This window comes from Gopherus flavomarginatus, chromosome 9 (assembly GCF_025201925.1).
Source record: "Gopherus flavomarginatus isolate rGopFla2 chromosome 9, rGopFla2.mat.asm, whole genome shotgun sequence".
In the NCBI taxonomy this organism is placed as follows: Eukaryota; Metazoa; Chordata; order Testudines; family Testudinidae; genus Gopherus; species Gopherus flavomarginatus.
Window position 1 is genome coordinate 5,002,450 of NC_066625.1, and position 27,201 is coordinate 5,029,650.

At 41.8% G+C, this 27,201-nt stretch overlaps 1 protein-coding gene across 1 annotated transcript in view; it reads right to left on the bottom strand.

Moving 5' to 3' along the window:
- Nucleotides 1-4,456: 4,456 nt before the first annotated feature.
- The window catches only part of LOC127058516 (uncharacterized), a 28,478-nt gene continuing 5,733 nt past the window's right edge, over nucleotides 4,457-27,201 (bottom strand). Inside the window, exons 8-21 of the mRNA XM_050968643.1 lie at nucleotides 25,735-25,857; nucleotides 24,334-24,489; nucleotides 20,530-20,583; nucleotides 18,059-18,319; nucleotides 17,440-17,492; nucleotides 16,825-16,901; nucleotides 12,797-12,907; nucleotides 11,834-11,920; nucleotides 10,257-10,364; nucleotides 9,918-10,039; nucleotides 8,803-8,925; nucleotides 6,524-6,563; nucleotides 5,497-5,570; nucleotides 4,457-5,285 (exon numbers count right to left, since the gene is read on the bottom strand). Coding sequence (XP_050824600.1) covers nucleotides 5,273-5,285; nucleotides 5,497-5,570; nucleotides 6,524-6,563; nucleotides 8,803-8,925; nucleotides 9,918-10,039; nucleotides 10,257-10,364; nucleotides 11,834-11,920; nucleotides 12,797-12,907; nucleotides 16,825-16,901; nucleotides 17,440-17,492; nucleotides 18,059-18,319; nucleotides 20,530-20,583; nucleotides 24,334-24,489; nucleotides 25,735-25,857 — 1,402 coding nt within the window. The 3' untranslated portion in view covers nucleotides 4,457-5,272. The remainder of the gene's footprint in view (nucleotides 5,286-5,496; nucleotides 5,571-6,523; nucleotides 6,564-8,802; nucleotides 8,926-9,917; nucleotides 10,040-10,256; nucleotides 10,365-11,833; nucleotides 11,921-12,796; nucleotides 12,908-16,824; nucleotides 16,902-17,439; nucleotides 17,493-18,058; nucleotides 18,320-20,529; nucleotides 20,584-24,333; nucleotides 24,490-25,734; nucleotides 25,858-27,201) is intronic.

Genomic DNA, 27,201 nt, shown 5'->3' on the forward strand with positions numbered 1-27,201 from the left:
TTAATCTTTCTTTGCAAACTGGCTTGATGCTGCTAAAAAGTCAGGAGCAACATCCTGCTGAGCAGGAGCGAGCAGCCCATTGCTGCAGAAGTCAACAAGACTTGAGACTATTCAGTCCATCAGGCCCAGGTTGCATCTGACCTGAGGGATGGATGCAGCAGCTCTTCTCTTGCACAGACTAGATTGTTTTTGGAGAAGGAGAAGTTACACAGAGTGTTAGTATCTTACATTCTAACTATGGACAAGACCCGATATCAACCCTGGGATAGCTGCAGCTGTGCAAACCCTTAAGGTAGGCAGACAAAGCCGTAATTTCAACTGCCCCATTCCAAGCAGTGGTAAACACTCATGTTGGAAATGGGGCTTGGCATAGCTGTGCTTGTAGTTTGCAGGTGGTTACACCAAGGCTTAGAATTGGGGCTAATTCCAAGTGAAGACAAAGCTTTAGCCTCCTAGCACCCATCTGCAAAGCTGCAAAAAGGATAGAAGAGAGGTCTTACAGTCCAGGGGCCAAGGCACGTGTCTTCTATACCTGCCTTAGACACTGATCTGCTGTGATATCCTGGGCGGACGACTTCCTCTTCTGTGCTTTAGTTCCCTACTCCCGGCTCCTGTGTGTGTCTTGTAATAGCTTTAGGGCAGGGACTGAGTTTTACTAAACTTGCCATGCAGCACTTAGCGCAACAGGGACTCTGCTACTGGAAAAAAGAATCCCTGGCTCTTAATACAGTGCTGCTCCCGTACGGATCTCAAAGCACTTTGTCAGAGGTGGTCGGTAGCATTGTCCCCCTTTTATAGATGCAAATACCACCTCATTCAGTGGAGTTATAAGGATCAATCAGTGCTTGTAAAGTGCTCAAAGATCCTTGGACAAAAGGTGCTGTCTAAATACAAATCAGTATTATCCAAACGGAATTCTGTTTCTTTCACACTCCAGCTCCTACCCCCAGCATCAAACAGCACCAACATCTGTTAGCAGTCTTTAGGATATACACTATATTAGGCAAACTTTGTTCCCCCGCATCCATCTTCAGAATTTTAAAGACAGTCATTACTGTGGCTTATAGCAATCTCCTGTTAGGTTAGGAACGGAACAGTGTATTTTGACGCTTTGGCCATATTTTTGTTCCCACATTATCTCCTCTCCTGGACACCAAGAGGTAGCTGGAAATAACCTTAAATCTGATTTGGCTGAGGTCAAGAAGGTATCCCCTAAGGTTGTCTTCTCATGACCCTTGTAATACCTTAGAACAGTGTACAGCTCATTTCTCTGCTGAGGGCATCATGTGTCAGTATTTCTCTGTCTGAATTAGAATGTAAAATTAAGATTACAATTAGCTTTTAATATAGCTCTGGATGACTTAAGAAAGAACAGGCTTCTTCTGCATACCTCAAAAAAAGCCAAGCTGAGATTTCTTGAACCTGATACAGGAATCTTCCATAATTGGTAATGAAACCTGTCACACGTCATATTAAGATAGGAGTAGGTGAATCTTCAGAAATGTTTTGTTCTTCAACTCCAGCTTCCATTGACTCTTCCTCATACTGGCCATATTTAGGGCAGATTATTTCACAGCATCACATACATAGGTGATCTTAGGAGACAACCCTGCTTAACTTTTGATCTTAAGGTTTTATTTACAGCAAAATATAAGTTGAATATCCCCCCAAAGAGTGACAGGGTACATGCCAAAGACTGCTAATGGTCACTGAACCTGTTTGACAATGGAGTAGTGAATAATGCCTATCAGGGAGTAGGAACAGATGTTCAGATTGTAGAGTTTACTATTCATTCTTCTATCAGGCACTGCACAGGTCAAATTTAAGCTGATTGCAAAAGCTAGGAACATTACTTAAGAATTGACAGGCAGGCCAGCTGTCACGAGAAGAGTACAGACACAAGGTGGGTGAAGCAATATCTTTTACTGGACCAACTTCTGTTGGTGAGACACAAGCTTTCGAGCTCACACAGAGTTCAGCAACAGGTTTGAAAACTTACTCAGGTGGTCCCAACTAAATACAAGGTGAAAGATTGTTTAGCATAAGTGGTTAACACATTTCAAGGGACTAGTCAAGGTGAAGCGGCTTGTTAACACTGCATAATTCCTAAATATTTACATCTAAGGAAGATTACCTCCACCACACTGGATGCTGAGAATTTATCATCACACATTTCTAAAGCCCCCAAACCCTTAGCACCAGAGTGCTTAGTAATAATACTTCCTACTTAGCCGTGCTTTTCATCAGAGGATCAGCTCAATTTTACTCAAATTCAGTAAGTTTATCCTTACTGGCCAGGTAGAGTATGGAAGTACTATCCTGTTACTGATGAAGAAACGGAGGCAAGAGGTGGCTTGTGTGACTTGCCCACGGTAACACCAGAGTCGTGAGGCAAAGGCAGGAACAGAACCCTGGTTTCCGACACTCAGTTTTGTGCTACAGTCACAAGACCATCTTTCGGCCTTGTCACAAACTAGCCCTTTGTTAGTCATTCATTCAGAAGGCCGCGGCAATGGAATTATGAAACATGGTTCTTTAATTGCCAAGGTTACATGACCCCACCGCCATCTCCAGATGTAAATAAGTGGTGCCACTTCCTTGAATCTCTATATTAGAACTGAGCTAATTTTCAGATGAAATTTGACTTCGCATGCAGACATATTTGCATTTTTTGGGCAGTACTGGCTGTATAATGGTGTCTGTTAAAGGAACATCCCAGTTTAGATAATCAGGAAATTTGGATCAGAGAAATACTAGCAAAAAACCTCAACCATTTTTGATCATAAAGAACTTTTTACATCCGAAATGAGACTCTGCTTATCTTGATTATATACGCATTAAACCCGATTGGTTTTCAGCCTGACACCCACCCTGACCACCAGACTTAAGCCTTTGAGGTTATGTTGATGCTAGTCTCACAGGAAGGCTGGGAAGAGATTTTCAACTTCTGTTGATTATCCAAATCTGGATAAACAGCTATAAAGAAACATTGGTCTTCAGAGAAAGCCAGTTCTTTATACACATCAGCTTATACCATTATCTATAACACAATCCTCTCTGTAGAATTTGGCTAATCATCATAATTCATTAAAATGCAAGAGGAGATAAATAATGAATAGGCATGTCATTTACGCATTCAAATTCAAGGATTTCCCTAGTTCTCCTTTTGATGATTTATTCAGCCTCAATGCGTCTCAGGAAACACACACATCCTTGAGCCATCCTGTCAATGCAATTGCACCCACAGTCCAGGCATTATTTTGTTTGAGATGCAGAGCTGGATTGCTTGGTTTCAGGGGTTTCAAGAGTGCTAAGGCACCAACCAGAGGCTATAGGGGTTGGTGGGATAACAGTGCCCTTAGAGAGGCAGCGAGGAAGGCAACCAGAAGAGTAGAGTACTAACTGGTATGATGGGTAAATCCCCCTGGCTTTCCAGGAGCAAAGGCCCTCTCCTTGCTCAAAGACTCCTTCAGTGGTGACTGGCCCAGTGGTCTTACATTTCAGGGGGATTCAGTTTGAGGAAGTTTGGGTAGTGGGGTTTGACAGGGTTCATTTAAATGAGGGAAGTACTTCTGAGCCTCATTTTAAAAAAATCTACAGTTTTGCATTTCTGATGTCAGGATATGATTCACACTGCAGTCACTTTGTTAAGGGGTGAACAGGGAGTGAAATAGTCAAATGCGAAGGCTAAAAACTTTTCTCCGTTTTTCCCCCAACATAAGACAGCCATTCCAAATTCCTCTAGAAAGGAACCAATATATCACAGGCTGAAATAAATGTAATCTATTAAAGATACACTTATCTGATGAGTTGGGAAGTGTTAAATGAGAAAGGACTTGGGGAGGTGTGATGACCTGCCCCCCCCGACACTGGATTTAGTTTACAGCTGAAGTGATGGGTGATGTGAGTTGTAAGAACATAGACTTTATGAGACGCCAAGTCAGCAGTCTCTGCTGCAGGTCAGGACCCATGTGCATTTGGGGGAGAGGAAACTTGAATAGCCTCTGCTTCTAATAATTTGCAATTTGATGCCTATTCACTTAAGTAAACTTGGAAGGATTAGATTGTTACTAGTAAACATCAATTTCATTGCACACACAAACCAATGAAAAATATTTCCATCAATAATTGAAACTGACAGATAAGCAGCATTTCTTGCTTTGCCTGAGAGCTCAGAGCTGGATTCAAGGATACTTAGTTTGTATATTTTGACATGTGACGCTGACAATGTGTGTTTGAGCTGTTTATAAAGCTAACTTGTTGAAATTCAGCATCTGCTCTCATTGTCTGACCCACTCCGCATAATTTCCTACAATTGAAAATTTAAATAAATACAAAAATGTTTAAAGAAAAGATACCCAGTGAAAGAATAAAAAATAAAATTCTGCCCAGCCTACTACTAAGCACCTACCATAATTTTACTTGAACTAAACAGATGCACAGCAGAGGAGAGTACTACAATAGTTACCATTTATTTAACGCTTTATACAAGGGGTTTAGATCCACATTTTCACTTTTTTTTAAAAAAGACAAAACTTCAATAAAAAAGTGGTTTTTGTAAAGAAAATAATTTAGCTGAACTTGGCACAAAGAAGCAGTAAAAAGCCAGTATAAGCCTTAAATGTGCAAAATAAAATACATGGACATGTCAACATTTCTTCCCCTTCACTCCCAACATGGAAAGATGTCAAAGAGATTGTAGTCAGACTGTACTTTCTACTGAATTATATTTCTCTAGTTCTACATCCAGTTTTAAAGTCAATTGTTAAACTACAATTATGAGAGCAATTCAAGTAACTCAGACGCGTTAGCACCCGTCAAATAGCCATCAACTGCAATACATCAAAAACCAGCTGAGTCTGACACACCTGAAAGTTAAAATTTCTCTTTACAAATTAGCTATTAATTTACAGCATTAGAATCATTTCTAGTTTCTGTATGAGCACTTGGTATTGGAGAAATCCAGGAAAATGGAGAGTGGAGGTGCTAATCAAAACAAGTGGTTCACACACATAATTAGATGCCACATACAGGAGGGATCCCAAAGGGCGCACACTATCATCATAAATTTTTGCAGGACCATGAATGAACAGTTACCTTTATCCAGGAGCTGTTTGCTCCCTCAGAAAGTCCTCTGCTGCTGACATCACAGATCAGCATGCCTGTGTCATGGTACAGAACATGTCTGTTGCTTTCTCAGCACTTTCATAAAATAAGCAGCCCTGTAGGTATGTTAAGTTATATTCCATGAAAGCCAGATTGCAGAGAACTGCTAGAGCATGCGCCTGCAAGAAGGAAGAAAGCATTAAGCACATTTCGGCTTAAACACCTCCTCCATTCAACACACAAGTCTAGGGTTGGATGGGATTTTTAAAAATGTTTGTAAATCAGTTCGTAGGCTGAATATTTTTAGTGAGGGGAAATAACAAAAGGCAATCAATTGGAAGGTGTTATACAGCAGGTTAGAGAATTCTTGAGACCCTCTAAGAGCATTACAATTTTTCCAAAACAGCTATGAACTTGGCAACTTCACGATCAGTCTTGGTACCAAGAGGCAGCTTCCGTAATCCCTGCACAGGGAAAAGAGGTGGTTAGAAGTTTTTATTGAAAAGATTTTTTTTTTTTTAAATTCTATAAAAAGAGAGACATCCACTTGCTAAAGCCATCTCCTATGCAGGGGACAGCCAGCCTTACGTCTCCCAAAATACCTCCCTTCCAGAATCCCTGACTACCTGCTGGATTAACTGCTCCCTTTGTGCCCTCCTCTCACTCAAACCTGTGTGCTTTCTTCTACCTGGTCCCATACACATGAATCCCTCCTCTCTCCCTCCACAGCCCACTTTGCCAGTCTATTCTTTCCTCAAGATTACTTCTTCTGAAAGACCTACAAAACTGGAACTCCATGGAGAGATGTGTTCAACTAGATAGGACCAGGACCATCTTTCTCTACAAAAAACAAACCTTTTAGAAATTAAAAAAAAAGAAAGCCCATCATTAACAAGACGGGCACTAAACTTCATAATTCAGTTTGCTTTCTGTTCCTCTCCAGTCTGCTTTGGGGGATTGTCTGTTTAGGCTGTTAGTTTACATACTGCCATCTGTCTAAGGCATGAAGCGCGTTGAGCTTCAAACCCAGCCTGTGTGTGAGAGCACTAGCAACACTATTCGTTTGGCAGAGGGGAAAACAGTCCATCTACCTTGGTGTGTAATGCTATTCTGATCAAGCACTAGGAAATGCGACACATTGCAACCCTGCAGCCCAAGGAAAAGTCACCACCATGGCAATTCCCTCAGCATTAGAACCAACAGCCTTAAATCCAATCTATGGAAAGAAAGATGGACAAGAAACCTCTTAAGGTTTCCAAGATTTATTAAGACCCACTAATTCCTTTGTATTGTTGCTAGCTTCAACCTAACTATTTTATTTCTTCCATTTGCTTACAGAGAATTTAACATGTGATGACAAATTTAACATTTGAGAACCACTGCTGGGGTCAGCAACCTGAGGTGCAAAGACACTTACTGTGTTCAGGAAGTTGCAAAGATGCTTCGCCCATGGACACCTGAAAACAGATTTAGATTCTTAATCCACTTTCCACATATGGACAGCCTTCTTCCTCATTTCAGCAACTTCATAATTAATGGAAACTTACCCTGAGAGCGTGACATTCCCAATATTTTGTTACACTTGCTAGTCAAATGCTCAAACTTTATGTCCCAAAATGTGGGAGAGGTCACCATTGAAGTCACCTTGACATTGGAGTACAACTTTGAACTTGAGCACATGTTGACACATAGTACGTAAGAGCTAAATAAACTGCTCTGCAAGCTTATGGAATTCAATAAATATAGCAAGCTTGACAAAAAAAGGTGTATCCAGACCTCCCTCGTGCACACATCATCTACATCATCAAGCTCATGAAAGCCAGTGATTAGTCACCCCATGTACAGTGGAAAAAAAGCAAACAAGAAGCTCTTTAAGAAGCTGATAACTTAAGTGTCCCTGATTTTCTCTCAGAACAAGATTACAGGAAGTGCAATTGGAACGTTATGCTGCAGTCGTCTGCTACATGTTTTGCCTGTGAATTAAAAATTAAAAATCTGGAGCAGGAAACCTTTGTGTCTTCAGATACACAAACATTTAGCTACATTGTTTCAGGATTATTCAATTCTTAATGCCTAGTATGCCAAGGCGCAAAAAAAAAAAACCAAAAAACAAAAAACCCACATTCTAAAACCTTGAATGCTTTACTGCCAAATCTAGAAATAAAATATTGCAATCATATCAGACAAGGCTTATGCTTACCTGTGAAACCACTTTCTCTCTGTAACACATCTGAAGCATTTATAGCAATAACTTTATTCTCAAAGTACTGTTACTATTTCAGAAACCCTTCCCTCCACACCTAGTCACAGAGCAGATGATTGTCTCCAAATTTTATACACAACTTGAGGCTCCACCTAGTTTGCCTAAAATGGGACAGATCAAGCACTGGTGCACCTTTAGCTCCCACTAGAAGCACCTCTATATTAAGGATGCAAGACTCCACACCCAGTCCAAGTGGATGAGCTATTTGAATGAAGTGAGTCTTGCATGTTGTACTCTCTAGTTTCTGTGAGCCACACTTCCTTAGAAAGGTGCTGGGCCTTACTTCAGCGTTTCATTGAAACATGCAAAAACCCCTGATTGTGCTCCATACTGTTGCAATTGTTGTGACTATTAGTAACCATCACTTTTCATTAAAATGACCAGATGGCCTTCCAGGGTCCATAGCTGCATAGAAACTGCCCCAGGCCAGGGACCCCATGTCTTCTGCACTTCTGGGCCAACTGGCTCCTCAGGCTGCCTGACCCCCATAGCCTGGGAAGCCAACACAGGGAGTCAGCTGGCCCAGGCACCTAGCAGTCCCTGGCCCAGGGGCAATTGCCATGGGGAAACTGTACTGGAGCCACAAAACCTGGAAGCTGCTGACTGAAATCGACATGATTTTTGTCAGTTTCACAGCTGAATAGTAGCTGTGCCTATTTCCTTTCAAAAACACATTTGCATTTCTCATATAAAAAAATTAACCCTCCACCCCCCCCCCAAAAAAAAAAACAAAAAAAAAAAGCCACCACAAACACAGAATTTTCAAGTTTTGGCCATTTTAAAAAAGTTTCCATCTACTGCCCATGAAGTTGGAAAGTGCCTTGGACTTCAGTGTAGTGGTAATGTCTTTGGTCTGAAGACTTTATACAAGCGTGGTACAAAACAGAGCGCTACGCTATTTGGGGGACAGGTTTCCAGCTATGTTTTAAGAAAATTTGCATGTTCTGTTAACTAAACATTTGTGCAGTATTAAGCCTTCTTAGAAACCCAGTGACGTGATTTAATAAGCTTTTCCTAAATGTATTTAGCTAATCAAAAATGGCTTCCACAGAGGATAAGCGGTGTCTACTAGTGGAAGGAACACCCACCTGTTTTCCCAAGACAAACAGAAAACTAGTGAATATTATCCTGGTCATTGGTCATGTTCCCAAAAACAGACTACAGACTTCTTTGACAATAGATGCTAGTGGGAATGCAAAAAAGCCAGAGGGGCCCATCAGGTAACAGGGCTTGCCACTGAAATATTGACATCAGAATAATTTTAAACCCACCAAATTTTTTAACCTCATTAGTAGCTGTAACAGCAAGGATAAAATTGTGCAAAAAATCTATAGCAAGCCTGTGTGAATGCTGCTCGGAATTCCATTAACTCGTCAGTGTAATCTGCATTGCTATAATCAGCCTGGTATTTGACTCCAAATACTCATACTTACCTATACAGGTTCTCGCTAATTAAATGGATGATGAAGATGCCAATGGACTGCATCTTTCTATTTCTGCAAGTCAGGTACAGGCAGAGCAGTTCGCCTACATATTGAGGACCAAGTTTTTTCCACCTGAACAATAAAGAAAATTGGAGTAGCAGGTGATGGCTCTTGTATCTAGTTCTAAAAGCGTTTGTGGCAGCATACATAATTTGGCTCGTTTGTTTTGTAGACGATTTCCTCTCTTCCCACAGAGTCTTGGATCAAAGACCATGGAAAGAGGAGTCTATCGAGTAAAGCAGCTCAACTGCAGAGCCAGTATAACTTACATGGTGTCCTTGCCTGACTCTCATACAGCCACTGGTTGGAATACATTTTTCCCCAGTCTTAAAACTACTTCCCCATGATTGAGAACCACTTTGAAAGTGAAATCTTCACCCCACATGCACTAGAAGAACACGTATCCAGTATAAGTCACTTGGCAATGCTTTAGGAGAGCCCTGTGCAAATACAGACTGTATATCTGCGGATGCGGATATCCGTGGAGTTGCAGGGCTCTAACAACTATGAGCGAGACCAGCAGGGCCATGACCAGCAACCGGGAAGAGGAACCGCAGTAGCAAAAGTAGCAGCATGTCAGGCCACCACTTGGGGAAGGGACACCTGTCTGGGAGTGTGCGAGCTGCTTGCACACACTAGTATGACCAGTGACAGCTGCCGGTGAGTCTTGTGCCCGCCCCAGTGGGTGGGGCAAGGGGCGGTACAGCCATGCTGGAGGAGCTGCCTGGGCTGGGCGCTGGCCCAACATGCTGCTACTTTCACCGCTGCAGTTCCTGGCCTGATTGCTGGCCATGGCCCTGCTGGTCTTGCTCGTTGTTGCGAGAGCCCTGCAACTCCGCAGATATAAATTTTGTATCAGCGCAGGGCTCTACTCTTCAGGGTAGCTTTTAATAAAAAAAGTTTGGTCATGTCTTACTGACAATTAGCTGGTTGTCTATATCCCCCCCCTCCCACCCCACACACACACGTTACATCTCTGGGGGAGGAGGGGGGGAACCCCACAGCCTTGGCATTTAACTTTTTCCACAGATAAATGATCAGACCTCAACAAAACGTTTACTCACAGATGCAACATTGTTGCCTTCTGAAAATTCAGATCTCTCAGAAGCAAGTTAATAGTGCCATGGAGAATGTGTTCTTCACAGGAAAGGCCATTTAATAACAACCTCAGAGCCCAGAAGTTATTCTAGTAGGTAAAGAGAGGAATAAGCTAGTGAAGGAATTCTATGCTACAGTACCTCATTTTAGTGAAAATCCCTCAAAAATAAAACTAGTAAAGTTAAAATATAAAGAAAACAAAATATAAAACTTGACAAAAGGTGCATAAAATTCAATATGCTGTTAATTGCATTTTAAGCATTGTTTGTTTTAATTTACTAGAGTTGGAGATTCCTAGGACTTACCCCGAAAGCCAGTGTTATTTCCAGAAAGGAACTCAAATATGTAAGGTCATTTAGAAGCATCTGCTGCACTGCTTGCACTGTGAGGATAAGATAAGCCTCAAGCTGTAACTGAAGGAATCAGAAAAGATGTTAAGAAATATTTAAGGCCTGATTCTCCATGGCCTTGTACCCTGCGTTGTCATTGATAGCTGCTCACATCAGGTGTAAATTGCTGCCATTCTGATCTAGTAGACTTTGCACAGATGTTAATGACAACATATAGTGCAAGACAGGAGAATCTCAGTTCACATTGGGCACTATCAATACAAGGTGAACTTGCTAAGAGCCTCTGGACAGACTGACTGCAGAATAGATGGTTACAAAAGTCAAAGAAACAGAAGAGATCTAGTGACAGGCAATAAGACTTGCACGTGGGAAGGGAGATCAGAATGCTTTGCACTTCGGTGGCATTCTTTACCAAAGGTTCTCAAACTGCCTTACAAACTCTAAAGCTCACAGCATCACTGTTACGTAGGACAAGTGTTGTTACATGGACCAAGAAAATCCTGACATTTGAGTTATACAATTAGAAAAGTTAAATGTAATTTCCTCTGAGGAAATAAAAGGAGCAGCGTTAACCAGTTTGCTTAGGTAAATGAACATATCCTAATTATTGATAACTTTCATCATGTTCACAATAAAATCAGGTACCATATACAACTCTCTGCTTTCTGATTATTAAATTATGGACAGCCAGGTTTTCAAATTATAATAGATTTTACTTATTACCAATCTATAAGTTGCCATCAAAAAGTTGCCTTATCCAGCAGCAGCCAGTTGAGTGGAAGGCAGGTTTGTGAGGCTACAGTCAGGGACGGAAGCACTGGGACATACCTTCCCTGGCTGCAACCCCGCAAGCCTGAAGCTGGGGCCTTTCTTCCAAAGGAAGGTTCTCAATAAGTGGCATGCCTGTTGCCAATATCTGAATCCTATTAACATTATAATCAGTGGGATTGGATTGGTTCCCAGACAAATGTTGCTATTAACCAGAAGTTAAAAATCAGGGTTGCCATTAAGCTGCAGGCACTGTATCTAACTTTGGATCAGTTAGTTTGAAGATAGTCCATCCTGCTTAAATTCATGGTCAAAATGCACAGAAACCCAGATTTTTTTTTTGACAAAAATTCCTAATGGATCTGAAATAGAAGATGTTGACTTCTGCTGAGGCAAACATCTGCTGATTCTCAGTGTAAAGGGTAGTGTCCACTTTGATTCAAGCCACACTTGCCTCTCTGGTCAACTGATCCGAATACAGAAATTGAAGTCTGTTTATCCCCCATTTGTAGCTGGGGGATATTGGGTGGAGAGAGGAGATAGCTGTCGAAGGTCACAGAGCAGCAGGAATAGATCCTGGGAGTCTCAGCTTCAACCACTAGACTGTGCTAGGAATTCCTATGCCACTTCCTAAAGATTCTCATCCTCTCTCAAAAGCATTTAAATACATTTGAATTGAAAGACAGCAATTTTCAAACCTAATAGTGCAATCAAAATCCACTATTCAAAACAATCACCTCCTTCATTAACCATTACATACTTACAGGACCAGAAAAAACATTTGATGGCAGAGAAACATTGACTTTTGTCTTCAGTTCATTTAGAAGAACGCACGATACAGACACCACCATCTGCAACAGGAAGTTATGACAGTCATAAGCAGAGCAAGAAAGAGCCCAAGTATTCAACAAATGTCAAACAGTGTCCCAGACTAAATTCTTTGGCATAGTGTGTTTTAATGTTTTCAGTCCCATTTCTGCTTGCTAGGAGGTTGGTTATTAGATCTATGAGGAATGCTGCAATTGTATGGTCCATCCTCAGCAGTCCCCATAAATGTGCTTGTGTTACTGGAACTGTGCTTTAGGTTTACTGTGTTTAGAAAATATTCTGTTATACAAATATTGACCTTGTGTTATCCCTAAGGCACCTCCTTGAAGACTAAATCCCTCCCTCCCTCCTGGTTTTATAATTATTCAATGCACTTCACAGCTAAAAGATCTGGAATCAGCACCAAGAAAAGTTAATTCACTATGGCATTTAAGTGCTATAGCCGTGTTGGTCAGGATGTTAGAGAGACAAAGCGGGTGAGGTAATATCTTTTATTGCAGCAACTTCGGTTGGTGAGAAAGTCTTTGAGCTTACACAGAGCTCTTCTTCAGATCTGTGTAAACTCGAAAGCATGTCTCTCTCGCCAACATAAGCTAGTCCAATAAAAGATATTACCTCGACCATCTTGTCTCTCTAATGGGGAACTAACTCACTCCTATGCAATTACCAGATGGGACACAAATAGTGTATCGGACTAAGTCCAAAACACACTGGCATTTCCATATGAAAAGGTTAAGACTTGGCATGCAATGTGTTCTTTTGGCATGTGCCAAATTAAATTGATGGTGTAATATAACGTGGATCCATTCCCAAGACTCCAAAATGAGTTAATCCCCAAACTGAAGAAAATAATTAAACACAAGGCAAAAGCTTCTCCATCACAAAGTGGCATCAGTTACCTCTTGGAAATCATGTGGTGGCTCTTTCAATGAGACAGCATTTAGATGCCCATTTTTCTCCAGAGTAGCGCTACTACCCAAAACCATGATGAGGGAGCTCCAGCATTTTGGCTGAAACAGAGTAAAACCTTTCAATTAACAAAACCATAAACTTTCGTGAAGCTTGCTGAATCAGTCTTTAGATCTAAAGAAAAACTGAACAAGGTAAATATTACATTTTCAAGTAAAGACCAAAATACATAATATTTGGGATAAAAAATGGTTTCCGGCATGGTACACACCACAAAATTGCAAAAAAAACAAACAAACAACAAAAAAAAAACCAAAAACACCCACTCTCTGTTTTACGTACCATAAACCAGAGTGAGACAGACAGAATGGAGAGGTTTCTTCCTGCGTGACTCTAGTGCTGACAGTGAAATGGTAATATCTGGCCTGTTAGCAAGATGTCACTAAGGCAGGAGGAGCACAGATATTTGCAACAGGGTGCCCAAGATACTAGTTTCAGAGTCACTGTGCTGACCAAACTCTGGAGTTATACATTGGAGTATACGGGGGTTTGCTTCAAGTGAGGCACAATGGGAAAAAGACAAGGCCGCCTCCCCCTCCCACACACACACCTATCACACTACAACAAAAGGCTTCAAAGGCAGACCTTCAGCTGATGCAATTGCCAAGGCTTCATTGATCGCAGTGTCATGGATTATACCATGGATTTCTACCCGCTGATGATCTGCCCATCAGAGACTGTTTAGTTTAAAAATTTTCAACCATGGTAAGTTTTATTTGCTTTGTTCTAGGTCAGGACACTGTGGTAAAGGTGGTCAACTTGACTTAGATTGCTTTTCCCTTTTACACAGTGTCAGAGGTGTCTGCAATTCTTCACCACTCCATCCAGCCCACGGCTCAGGTTCAAAGGTCCTGGAGTTCCAGTCTTTTTCTCTTCAAATTTCTCTTAACACAGTCTTCCCATCACATCCTCAGTCTTCCACGTTTTCTCACTGTCCTCTGCCACTCGTGTGTTCTTTGGTGGTCGTCATTCTCCTATTCTTATTACATGTCCAGCCCACCTCAAATGTGCACTCTCCAGTCCAGAGTCCCAAGTTCATCTTCCCCCTAATTTCTTCCATGCACACGGTCCACCCTCCACTGTGCATTGTCTGACAATCTTCTCAGTATATTATTTTCTATGACCTGTATCTTGTTATCTTCTATCTCCATGAGACCCACTGTTTCCAAACCATACATCAGGGAGGGAAAACACACAGCACAGACTTCTCTTTTCAAATTTGTTACTTAACTGCCTGTCCCACAGTACTCCTACCGCCCAAACACTGGGTGGTTCTTTTCAGTTTGAGATCTTTCTTGATGGCACTGAGCATACTTCCCAAGTACACAAGCCTTCTCTTTTGATTCTGTTTCTCTCCTGAAATGTCAGCCAACAGCTCTTCTTCCACCTTCCTTCGTTTTCTGTGTTTACTTTCAAACCATGATCTTCAAACACAGATGCCCACTCCAATACCATATTTGCCAAAAGGGCTGGACTGTCAGCATACATTCATTTCCTCTGTCTCTCCACAGGCTTGGTTCTCCTACTAATTAACTCTAAAATCTAGGATGAGGAGAAGTGGATTCACAGCACAGTGCTTTCCCTCAAGCCCATCGTCACCTCAAAACTCCAATATTGTTACCACTTAACCCTCAATACAGCTCCTCTATCTTCTCCACATCTTGAATTCCCCCTCCCATTCATCTCCATACTCCAAACACCAGCTTCCACTGTATGAAGTCATATGCTTTGTCAAGATCAGTAACTGCTATAACGCCCTCCATTTATCATTCTTTCAAGCGTCTGTCTCATTGCAAATAATGCATTTACAGTGCTCCTTCCCTTTCTAAAGGTACATTATTCCTCCTATGTTTCCCTCCACCTTGCACTTCAACCTTGTCCCCAAAACCCTCTCAAGGCCTTTAAAGGGTTGACGTAACATTGTCACGCCCTGCTCGGTATTTGAATCATTTGCACCATCCTCACCCTTCCAGAGAGGCACAATCAATCCTGTTCTCCAGTCATCTGGTAGCCAAGTTACTCCACTACCTCCAATTGCCTTGATCATATCCACTGTTCTCTCCTTCACCAGCTGCTTTATCATTCTTCATGTTATTCAGAGTTTCTTCTACCTCCTCTACAGAGATGGATACCTTTTTAGAGACTTTCCTACAGTTGTCAGCAGTGCTTGAATTTGCAGTTTTCTTCTCATTTAATGGCCTTCAGAAATATTTTTTCCCATACCTCTACCACTTCTTTAGTGTTAGTCACTACACAGCTCCCATTCATCACACAAAGATTTTTTTCCATATTTTGTTTCTCTTTCCTCAAGCCAAAAGCCAAAATTTCCTGCTACTATCTTTCTGTGCAATTCCTCTTTAGCCTCCATTCTTGCCTTAGCAACTGACTTTTTAAGCTTGTTTGTATGCATTTTAAAAAAGTGTCATTATCACGATTCCTCAAAACTCTGAATATTTTTTTTTTAATTTGTTTGTACAGACTTCCATCATCATCTTATTCTCCTAAAGCACCCCCATCACTTACCACTAATCATGTTACCTCCACTGTCTTAATGAAACATTCTCTAAACTTCCTCCATTCTTCCTTCAATGACTTCATTGCCATTGGCAAAGGATGAAAACAAGCCTTCCTTTACTTTTTGGCAGAATTCTTCCTTACCACCCTGCTTTCTCCTTTACATAACCACCAATACAATTTCATCTTCTTTCATGTCAACTCACTGAAAACTGGACTATAAGGTGTTTTTGTCAAATATCCAACTGATGAGGGTCTAGTTCAACCAACCAACACTTTGCGCCATCTTGCTTTTTACAGCTTCACGGTGATCTCTGCTTTGTCACTGGACCCTGCTGTACCTCCAACAGACTGATCTCAAGGCTAAGAGCCAGGAACCCCCAAGTCTGACATTGATTAGTATGTGGTCTTGGGTAAACTGCAGCTTCTTTGCCTCAGTTTCCCCAACTGTGGAAAGGAGCTAATGCCTGCCGAGGTATTGAAAGGATTATCTTTTTGCAAATGTTTTGAAAATATAAGTACATCATTAAAGTTTGGGGGAAAATCTGGCATAAAGTCAGAAAAAAAAAGGCTGCTTGTCATAAACAGATAGTTAAGGGTTAATGCCTCTTTTACCTGCAAAGGGTTAAGAAGTTTACCTAGCCTAGCTGACACCTGATCAGAGGAACCAATGGGGGAACAAGATGTTTCAAAAGGAAGGAGGGAAGTTTTCATTTGCTGAGAATTTCAGTTTCAGCCAGAGTGAAAAAGATCAAGGAAGGAGCCTCTTATCAGAGTAGTACGTTTTAGAAAGGGATAAATAGGTTTATGTTTAATTTTCTTTGTAACTTGTCTTGGTACCATTAAGGGAATTATCAAAATTGGGTATGTGTGTATTTTTTTTGTGTAACTAAATTTGTGCCCAGGGGAACATCCTCTGTGCTTTAAATCTGTTGTCTGTGAGAGTAGCTGGTATGCTAATCTCTCCGAGAGGGTTTTCTTTTACCTTTCTTTTCTTTAATTAAAAGCCTTTTTCTTAATACCTGATTGATTTTTCCTTGTTTTTAGATCCAAGGGGGTTGATCTGGATCCACCAGGAGTTGGTGGGAGAAAGGAGGGGGGATGGTTAATTTCTCCTTGTTTTAAGATCCAAGGGGTTTGGGTCTGTGTTCACCAGGGACTTGGGGAAGCTTCTCAAGACCACCCTGGGAGGGGAAGGTTTTGGGAGGAAAGGGAGTGTTCTAGATGGAGGATCTGGATGGTGGCAGCGATACTAGATCTAAGCTGATAATTAAGCTTAGAAGTGTCCATGCAGGTCCCCACATCTGTACCCTAAAGTTCAGAGTGGAGAAGAAACCTTGACACTGCTCAATAGTGTATTCTTGTATTAGACAAACAGCGGCTATACAGAACAGAACTGTATAGAAACTTACAGCAGAAGCATAAGATTAATACAAACACTCACATTTCTGTATAATGACAGATTGCAGTAAAGGAGTTTGAGTGCATGCTTAATTAGAACGGAGTTCTTCACAGGAGAACCTAAGGGAGGAAAAAAGTAGACAACTCCTTAAAGCTGATAAAAATGAAGGAAATGAAATGCATATTCAAAAAACCAAGAGGCAGATTTAATTAAGTACAGTAATGTTTTTACACATTTAATGTTAAGTTTTTTGTCACGGTTATTTTTAGTGACAGGTCACAGGCAATAAACAAAAATTCAGAGGAGCCAGTGACCCGTCTGTGACATTACTAAAAATAACCAGGGGGCAGGGCTGGGGGCGGGGGAGGGAGGAGAGAGAGGGGGACAACTGACAGCATGAAGCTGAAGAAGTTACAGAGGTCTGGTAAAGTCACAGAATCGGTGACTGCCGAGACCTCGTATGTGTAAGGATACAATTCAAACACCAGTAAAGCAAAGAGAGGATAGAAACGAGATGTGTCCACACTACTTTACAATATTTCATGCCACAATTCTAGGTTCCAGTTATCAGTTGTAATATGCTCCCCTAAAGTCCTTAAGGATATGTACAAGCAATTAAAGAGACTAAACCATATCACATGGAATAAATCCTCTCACCAGCTACAGAATGTTTACAGGACATGACTATTGTGCTTAAATATCCCATGCTCCTACAAATATCACCAACTAATAGCTACTAAGTGGACTTGTGTGAAATAAGCTTGTGATATCAGACTCATTCCTGTGGGGCAAGTCTGTGTGTACCAAGGTCTATTATCACAATAATCTCAGCAGAAACCCTCTAATAAACCACAATCTATACATTGCCCACATTATCTTGATATATCAGCCTTGACCTTGAGCAAATGCCTTTAGTGAAATGGGTCTCAGTGTCTCCATGGTCTGGTAACTCATTTGCTCAAGGCACACACATCATGACAGTGTGGGTAATATATACTTCTATGAAAGGGTTTAATACTCAGCACTTTTTAAACAAAGCAGCCCTTTAGAAAAAACAAAAAGGATCTGAATAGCTGACAAGGGTTAGCATCTGTGTAAGTTAGAGCATGGTAAAACAACAAAGTAATTTCTGCTCGAGTCTAAAACTTAAATAGCATTGTTCCTCACTAACTTGTGTACCATGCTTTAACCCAGATAATTTATGGCTGAGTTGGAAGTCCTATAAATCTCATGTTAGATTTAATCCAAAACTGACAACCACAGTTAAGTGGGGTACCAAATGGATAGAAGCAAGAAGCATTTCAACGAATAATACTTGCCAATTGAAGTCCACTCTCCAGGGTCATGAAAATTATTTCCACAGGGAACACTCCCAGTTCTGAACATCTTTAGGTAGATCTCAAACTGGAAAGGGGTTATCCGGCAGGCGGTACAGCATGCAAGGTTATTGAAGGGAAGCAACAATGAATGTACAGCACTAACGAAGTCTCCACTTTTGCACAAGTAGAATGGAATTTTATCTCTAAGCTTTCTTAACCTGGATACAAGAAAGGATTGCAGATTTGATTTTTGTGGATGCCATTAACAACATGGAAGCATTACCGGGATTTCCTTTGAGACCTCTTTCCACTTGGCTTCCAAAGAATTCAGTTTGTCTCCAGACTTCGTCACACAGGCATCTTTATTTGGCATACAGCAACGCTCCACTGCGTTGATTAGACTTGAATGAAGGGTGTAGGGTACATCACAGAGCCAAGGTTACAGAGAAACCATCTTCCTTTATGTAGATTTACACATTTCATTACATTTACTATACGCTGCGCTACACATTTTGGGATTGGCTTGGTTACTTTGTAGGAACCAATTCCTTTACAGAATGCCTTGCCTACGCACCATCCATGTCCGATCTACTCTTTACAATCCCAACTTATCTTGTTTGTTGTTATTTTACTCGTTGTAAATGGTTCCCTGGTTGCTCCTGTGACACTCTGCACCCCATATTCACCATAGGGATATCATTATGACAGGATTACAACATGATGCATCTTCTACAAAACGTGTCATGTGATGTGACAATGGAAAAGTTAAGGTTTGCTGAATGATTATCTTCTTGTACGCATGTATCATTTTTACATCTGAAGTTACTAATAATGACTATGCATCTGTATTTCAAACGTATTTGCTCCTGGGTAACACCCACAGAGTAGCTTACATCCAGCACACTGTGAATCAACTATTTAAGGTAATGGCCCATCAACAAAAACGGCCACAGGAAAAGCTTAGTCTCACCTAATAAGCTTCCCTGTAGAAACTTCAGCCAAAATATGGGTAATGGATGCCATGACTCATCGAAGCATGCAAGGGCATATAGCTAAATCATGCGATATTGGGCTCCATTTTGGTGCCTATACTTTTCCACAAACTGTGCTGGGGGCTTGTTTGGGACAATGAAATTTACTCCACATGAAAAAAGCTTTAAAAAGGGGGAAGTGACATCACTTGGCTTTACTCCCTCTACAACAACACAACACCTGAGGAACAAAGACTGAACTGGGGAAGGAGGTCCGAGGTGGGAAAGAAGAAAGCCTGCCTATGTATGGAAACTTGGTGGACTGTTTGTACTATTTAACATGGTACTCTGCTTGATTCAAATCCTGTCTAGTTTGTAAAACTTAGATTACCTAAGAAATAAAACAAAATGCAATCTGCTTTGATCTGTATGTTCACTACTTATAAATCACTTAATCTTTCTGTAGTTAATAAATTTGTTTTATATTTTACACCTAAAACAGTGCATTTTGCTAGAAGTGTTTGGGGGATCTGCTCAGGAACAAAAACTGGTGCATTCTCCTCTCCACACCGAGGAAGGGGCAGACTGGGTAATAAACTTATACTGGCCAGGCTTTTGACCAGGGCAAGATGGCAGAGTCCAGGGGTGCAAAGCTAGAGAGCTGTGAGGAGTTGGCTGCAGCCTCTCTATTGTTGAAAGAACAGGAGTACTTGTGTCACCTTAGAGAGGCTCAAATAAATTTGTTAGTAAGCTTTCATGGGCAACAGCCCACTTCATCGGACACATAGAATGGAACACATAGTGAGTAGATATATATACACATATAGAGAACATGAAAAGATGGGAGGTGCCCAACCAACTTTAAGACACTAGTTAATTAAGATAGTTCATGAGTGGCTGAGGAGAAGCATTCATGTAACTGCGGCTGGGTGTGTCCCTGCCTGTGTAAAGGTTTGCGAGAGTGCATGACCAAAAAGAGCCGTCTGCAACGTGCCACAGTGTTAGAGGAAACCCAAATTGGTATGCAAGAGGGCTCAGCGGTATCCCAGTTCCAGGGTGCACCCCGGGGAAGTCTGTCTCAGTTCCTTCCCCTTATCTTAGCTAGTTCAAACATTCTATTTTAGCTCACTGACCCTTTTACCTATCTTAGTTAGCACAAACATTCTGTTTTCAGCCTGCTGATCTATTTATCTTCCTAATTTGGTTTTCCAAGAAACATGCCTCCCCTATGCTTAATTATTCATGTCAACCTAGGCCTAAAAATGTTATTTAAAAAAAATCAAATCTGGATCATACTATGTTTACCAGCTAATATTTGTTAGCAATGCAAATGTTGCGTTCAGTAACTAAAAAAGTCTGCCAACCAGAATCATTTCTTTTTAAGGTGATTTTACTGAAGATTAGACACACATAGGGAAATCTTTAAAGCAAAGATAAAAACTAAAAAAGCCACTTACCCTAGAATGTCATTGCATTTCACAGCTTTCAAGTAGCGAACTATTTCCTTATAACTGAGGGACAAGAGGAGGCATTAAATTTTGAGCAGATGAATGAGGAATACTGATGACAATTAATGAGACAAAGCAATAGCTCCCACGTAGAAGACATATGTACAGAGAAAACAAAGGCCTGTATAAAACTGCTGGTATCTCATTGTTTTCTGATAAACCCCAAACTACTGAAGTCCCTGGATAAATTTAAAAAAAAGGCAGCACCCACCAATACAGAATTATTCAATATTTAAATCTAGGAAAATGTCACTACTGTGGTACCAGCTGTGGAAACACCAGCTGTGTAATCAGTAGGAATTTGCCTTCTCTCTATACCAGGGGTGGCCAAACTGCGGCTCTTTCATAGTTAAAGTGCAGCTCCCAGAGGGCCCCCCCCCGCATTCTCTGCCTACCAGACTCAGGGGCGGGTAGGGGAGCTTGGGGCTTCTGCCCCATGGCAAAGTGTTGGGGCTAGGGGCTTCTGCCACAGATGACTGGTGCCTGCTGAGGGGGTAGGAGGTGGGCAATTTAAAGGTTCAGCCCCCCCAGTAGCTTGAGTCATACCCCCCAAGCACACACACCCCTTTCCCTCAGTGGCCCCTCGCGTCAGCTCCCAGGTGTTAGCTATGCGTGCAGATGCAGCAGCAAAAGCAGCGGCTCTCCCTGAAGCTCCCAGCTGTTTGTCACTGCCTCTACCTAAGGTACAGCTCTCAGCTTGCCAGCTCCAGCAGCTGCTACCAAGGACGGGGCCTGGCAGCACCATGTGACCAAGTGAGGCCAGCAAATGCTGGCAAAACTTTGGGAGGGCACGTGACCCCATGTGTTCCTCCTCACATCACCTCTGGCTTCAGTGCAGCAGGGAGGAGGGTGTCAGGGCTTCAGCCCAGCGAGGAGGGTGGTCTTGGGGCTGAAGTCCCAAGCCCTGGTAGGTGCATCCCAGCTCTCGAACTTCTGAAAATTGTCGTAAGCAGCTCTGAGGGTCAGTAAGTTTGGCCACCCCTGCACTATACCAAGAAGCGTTGAAGAAACTGAAAGCATTCGAAATTGTATACATCCCCGATCTAACACCCCCTACATGAACCTTCAAACCTGGTCCTGTACTTAAGCTCAATTGCCAAGCTAGCCAAGCTACATGGGGCTAATGTGATTTGGAAACTGCAAAGATTACTCCATATGCAACACCCACTGAAAAACAGGAATTAAGATGATACGTGTGCACGCACATTGTTATAATGGAGAGAGAGACAATTACTAGTTTTAATAGCACCTATGCCAGGGGTGGCCAGCCTGAGCTTGAGAAGGAGCCAGAATTTACCAAAGAGCCACAGTAATATGTCAGCAGCCCTCCCCCCACATTGGTTCCCCCTCTTCCCCACTCCCAGCACCTCCCACCCACTGGCAGCCCCGCTAATCAGCTGTTTTGTGGCATGGAGGAGGCTCGGGGGAGGGGGGAAGAGCGAGGGCATAGCAGGCTCAGGGGAGGGGCGGGAAGGGGTGGAGTGGGGGTAGGGCCTGTGGCAGAGTCAGGGGTTGAACAGTGAGCACCTCCAGGCACACTGGAAAGTTGGCACCTGTAACTCCACCCCGGAGTCGGTGCCTATACAAGGAGCTGCATATTAACTTTTGAAGAGCTGCATGTGGCTCCAGACCCACAGGCTGGCCACTCCTGACCTATGCTATGCTTCCCCAATGGACTTCCCAGTGGGGCAAATTCCAAAGGAAGAAACCACTAACAGAGAAGCCAGACAATGAGGGTTGAAATCTCGGTTCTGGTAGCAAGTGCTGTGGCGGTATATCAAATGAGGGGGTTGACTCACATGATTGGGGCCCCAAACCATTCAGATCTTTAATTGGACCACTAAGATTTGTTTAGACAACCATGAATTGTCCTTAACATTCAAACTGGATATGAATATAAAAAAGAGGAACAGAGTTTTCTTACAAAAATGGTTATAAAGTTTTGAATGAACCCAATTAACATTTAATTGGAAAAAGCTTCCATTCTATCCCCAATGGCAGCTGCTATTACAGGAGCTAACCTTTAGAAAAAGGTATAGTTAGTACAGATAGCAATTTACCCAGCAAGAAAATTTATCTTTATACAGTGTTTGAAAGAGTCATTTGCACAGGTCCCAAATGTATTAATTGTATGTTCATAGACCTATCGAGCTTTTATCCATGTTGTAAGAAGTTTCAGAGACAAAACCAAAGAGATACTGTTAACATTACTACTTATGGCCTTACAGGAAGCAGATCAAGAATCTCTCTAATAATTCACTAACTTTCTACAGTGCCTTTCATCCAGTGATCTCAAAATGCTCCGTAAACATCAATTCAGTCTCACAACACCCTTGGGAGATAGGTATTATCCCCATTTTACAGATGGGTAGAGACAGAGGTCACAATCTGTGAAAGAAACAGGAACAGCTCCCAGAGTCCTAATTTCTAGTTCTTTGCTCTAGCCCAGTGGTCACCAACCTAGAGGATCTCCCACTCCATCTCAATCTCGCATTGGCCCCTTCTGGGTGTGGTGTGGGGCCAGGGTAGGCAGGGAGCCTGCCTTAGCAGCAGCCACGCTGTGCCATGGACCACAAGCAACTGGAGGTCAGTGCTGCCCGGCTGGAGGCCACACCCCAGCCCTCTCCCACAGCCAGCACTCCATACTCCCTCCTGCAACCCAAACCCCAGCCTTGAGCCTCCTCCCAGAGCCAGCAGCCCAAGCCCCAGTCCTGATCCACCTCCCAGAGCCAACCTCCTACCCTCTCCTGCACTCCAACCCCCTGCCCCAGCAGTGACCCCTCTCCTGCACCCAAACTCCCTTCAAGCCCACACCCCAACACTGCCCCAGCACAGGGCTCCCTCCCCACACTGCAAACTCCACAGTCTCAGCCCAGAGCCCGTATCCCCTCCCAAACCCCTACCCCAGCCCAATGGAAGTGAGTGAGAGAGTGGGAGAGAGCAGGCCACGGAGATTGGGTGGGGGGGGAGGGAGAAGGGAGTGAGGAGGGTGGGACTTCGGAGAAGGAGCGGGATAGATGCTGGATTGCCCTTAAATTCAAAAGTGGGCTTGGGCGTAAAAAAAGTTGGAGACCACTGCTCTAGCCAGTAGAGCACAGTGCGCAAGAGAGTCTCATATCACTGTACCCCGATTAGAATGTCACATTCCTACCAACAGTTTTTATCTTAAATGCCAGCATCTCGCTGAGAACCACAGTTGCCAGCTTTCATGCAGTAAATAAGCACCCTGACTTTCACAATAAGCCAAAACTCAAGATAATCCCATTTCAAAACAAGGCCAAAACAAGCCAATCCCTAAGAACCCCAACACTCTGTGACTGGATCCCCCCGGCATGCAGTGCACCCCTAACTCTCACCCCCTTGCCCCTGCTTGCCGATCCAAAAAAAGGAACAAAGCTACAACATGCAAGCTACAAGCCAAACAAGCAACAAGCCAAAAACTAGCCAACAATCAACTCACAAGCCAATTAAGCCAAAAACAAGTCCTATTTCTGCATTTTTCCCCATGGGTTTGGCATGTCTGCTGAGAACTACTGGGTATTAAGGAGACAAAAAAGGAGCGGAGAAAATAAGCAGCAAGCTTCTTTGTGAGTTGTACATTTTAAGACCAATAAGGGTGTGTGTGTGTCTCTCTCTCTCACACACACACACACACACACACACACTGCAATTTTAGGTGTTTGAAAGACATCATGCTCTATAAAGCTGATATGATGCAGAATGCAAGTCCTCAAAAGATGGATAAGAACTTACTGTCCCTGGTTTTCCATTTTTTCTACTCGAGCTTGTATGACAGGAAGTACTTCCCACAGAAATACTTTCTTTCCTTTCTGTGTTCTTTGACCAGTGATGTTCTGGCCTTTTAAGACAGTTGTCAGTAATCCATGATCCCATGGCACCACATTTAGGCTGAAAATTAAAGTTAAAGAATATTTTTCTAAAAACTATTGCAAGGTACTACAAGAATTCACAAAACAGAGAAAAAAGTGAAACCCATATCACTGCAATACCACAACTTTTTTTTTTTTATATTATGTTAAGGTTTGGTGCAACATGGACTGCTATAAAATATTTCTAAAGGTTATGACTCATTTCAGAAAATTAACTTGATGGATCCCACGTTAGTCATGGCAGCAGAATGAAGCTACTAGTACCAACATAAAGTAGTGATGCTACTGGCACTAAGCTAGTTACTGGCAGCAGTCCTTGGTGCAATACATCACTAATATTCAGGACAATTATCTGTTAGAAGAAAATTGTGTTGGAATAGATATTTGTGTGGGTTGCTACAGAGATTGTATTGATCGTGCCAGACTAATCCTTCTCGCTAAGTCATCATAACGCTCACAGTATATTTGACTCAGTAAATCTTGAGTTTGCTAAGCTAAAAACCACCTAAGAACCTAGACCACATAACCATTGCATCTAAAAATGGCTGTTTGCCACCCAAGTGCTGACAGTTCTAATTTAAATGTCCACAAACCACACACGCGTGACACCATGTAGACTTTTCCAAGAAACTTCAATCATTTTGTTTGGAAGTACCAGAATATTAGCCAGACAATATTTTGACAATGTGTGTGTTATGAAGATATGAGATATCATAATGAATGCTTACATAATTATTACAAACAACTTGTGACCATCTTCTGCAGTGACTTCTAAAGGCAAATAAAAGTAAGCCTGATGTAGCCCTACTGTTTAAGCTTCCACTTCCCAGACTGCCAGTGAAAGAAATACACCTCTACTCCGATATAACACAACCCAATATGACATGAATTTGGATATAACGCGGTAAAGCAGCACCCTGGGGGTGGGGGGGGGGGAGAGAGGGGGTTGTGCACTCTGGCTGATCAAAGTAAATTCGATATAACATGGTTTCACCTATAACGCAGTAAGGTTTTTTGGCTCCTGAGAACAGCGTTATATCAGGGCAGAGGTGTATTTAGTAGGAAACTAACTAGTTTCTATTAAACCACATGCCAGGCTTTGCCTCTGGACAGATTTCAAGAGTTCAGGTTGTTGGCCACAGTCTGTTGTAGCAACACATTAGAAACCTCAATGTATTTAAACATGTAAATACTCCCTTTCACACTTGAGTACATTCAAGTCTACCGAGTAATAACATTTAGTCAATAGAAGCAAAGAACATACCTATTTGAGAAGGCATAGCAGTGACAGGGAAGTGAGATAGCCTGGAAAAAACTAATGAATTTTTCATATAAAACTTTTGGAAATTCACACAGCACGAGCATCCTCTGAAGTTGTGTTGTAATCCTGCATTTACAAAAATAAACTAGTTTTAAAAGTCAGCGATGTGAGTAAAATCTTTTGAAGCCAGCTGAATTGTTCACTAGGTCAGTTTCCTTTTCTGATTAGGAACAAGTCTATAGTGTTTTATAAAAAATTTCAAATGGACACTTTTTAGACAAAATCCATATTTTAATCCAAACAATTGTACAAGATTTACTGTGACACTACACCCCGTATTCATCATGGGGATACGATGATGACATAATTATGATGCAATTTGTACAAGATGAGTCATGTGAGGGGTCACTGGAAAAAAGTTAAGATTTGCCTGTGTGAATGCTGGTGGAAGTTAGGACCAGGAGCGGGTCTATTACTTCTCTCAGCAATGTAGTGCTAAGAGGGAGCCCAGACCGGTGAGTCAGAGGGCTCAGTGGTACCCCAGTTCCAGGTGGCACATGTGGGATGGGGCAAACAGCCATCACACTTACACTGGTTGTAAGTTTTCTGTTTTTAAAAGTCAAGTATTTATTGTGTTGTTTTTTTTTTAAATCAAAGATCCTCATGCATTGTTCATGACATAAACCCTACAGCATCATGCCAGTGTATATCAAATTAGATAGATCACTTGTAGTCAAATTTCAAAAACAAAACAGAACAGTAGTGGTTAAAAAAATCAATTCGATTTAAAATTTGAGATTTTTTTTTTTTTACAGTAAAATATTTTAAATGGACACTGTCCTTTTAAATAAGTAACTTCAAATGCCATTACAAAACATTTAATAGGTACGTAGCAGTGAGTAGCAAGTCCATTCTGACATCAACCATTGATATTGCAAGAGTGGTGGTGAAAATACACTTGATTTCACTGTTGCTTACTCAAGTGGGAGTTCCAAAACAAGCCAAGGAAAATTGGGGGGCGAATCCTATTTCATGTTCCTTCAAGATCATGTTTTTATTCTCTTGAAGCCCTAGTCACAGCCAGGGCCCCTGGGGCTACGTGCTATACAAAACACAGAACAAGATTATGGTCCCTGTCACATACAGTATACAATGTGAATGATAAGGCATTACCTTTGTAAAGAATTATTTCTCTAATGTAAAAAGCAGTCATTTAAACTGATGACAAATGTAGGCTGCACCTGGCCATTGTTTAAATTAGGGAAACAGTGGGAGGGAAAGGATTTAAGTCTTCTCAAAAATCAGTTCTTATCTTTGTGGCTGGTGGATTTACTGTTAAAAGTAAACTGAAAAGCTAAAGTAAGAATTGAGTTAAGCAAAGAAATTTGTGTTATATGTCCCCATTCCTCAGGCTTTGGAAGAAATTTAGTAGAGTGGTAAGTTTTAACTAACCTTTTCTACTGATATATC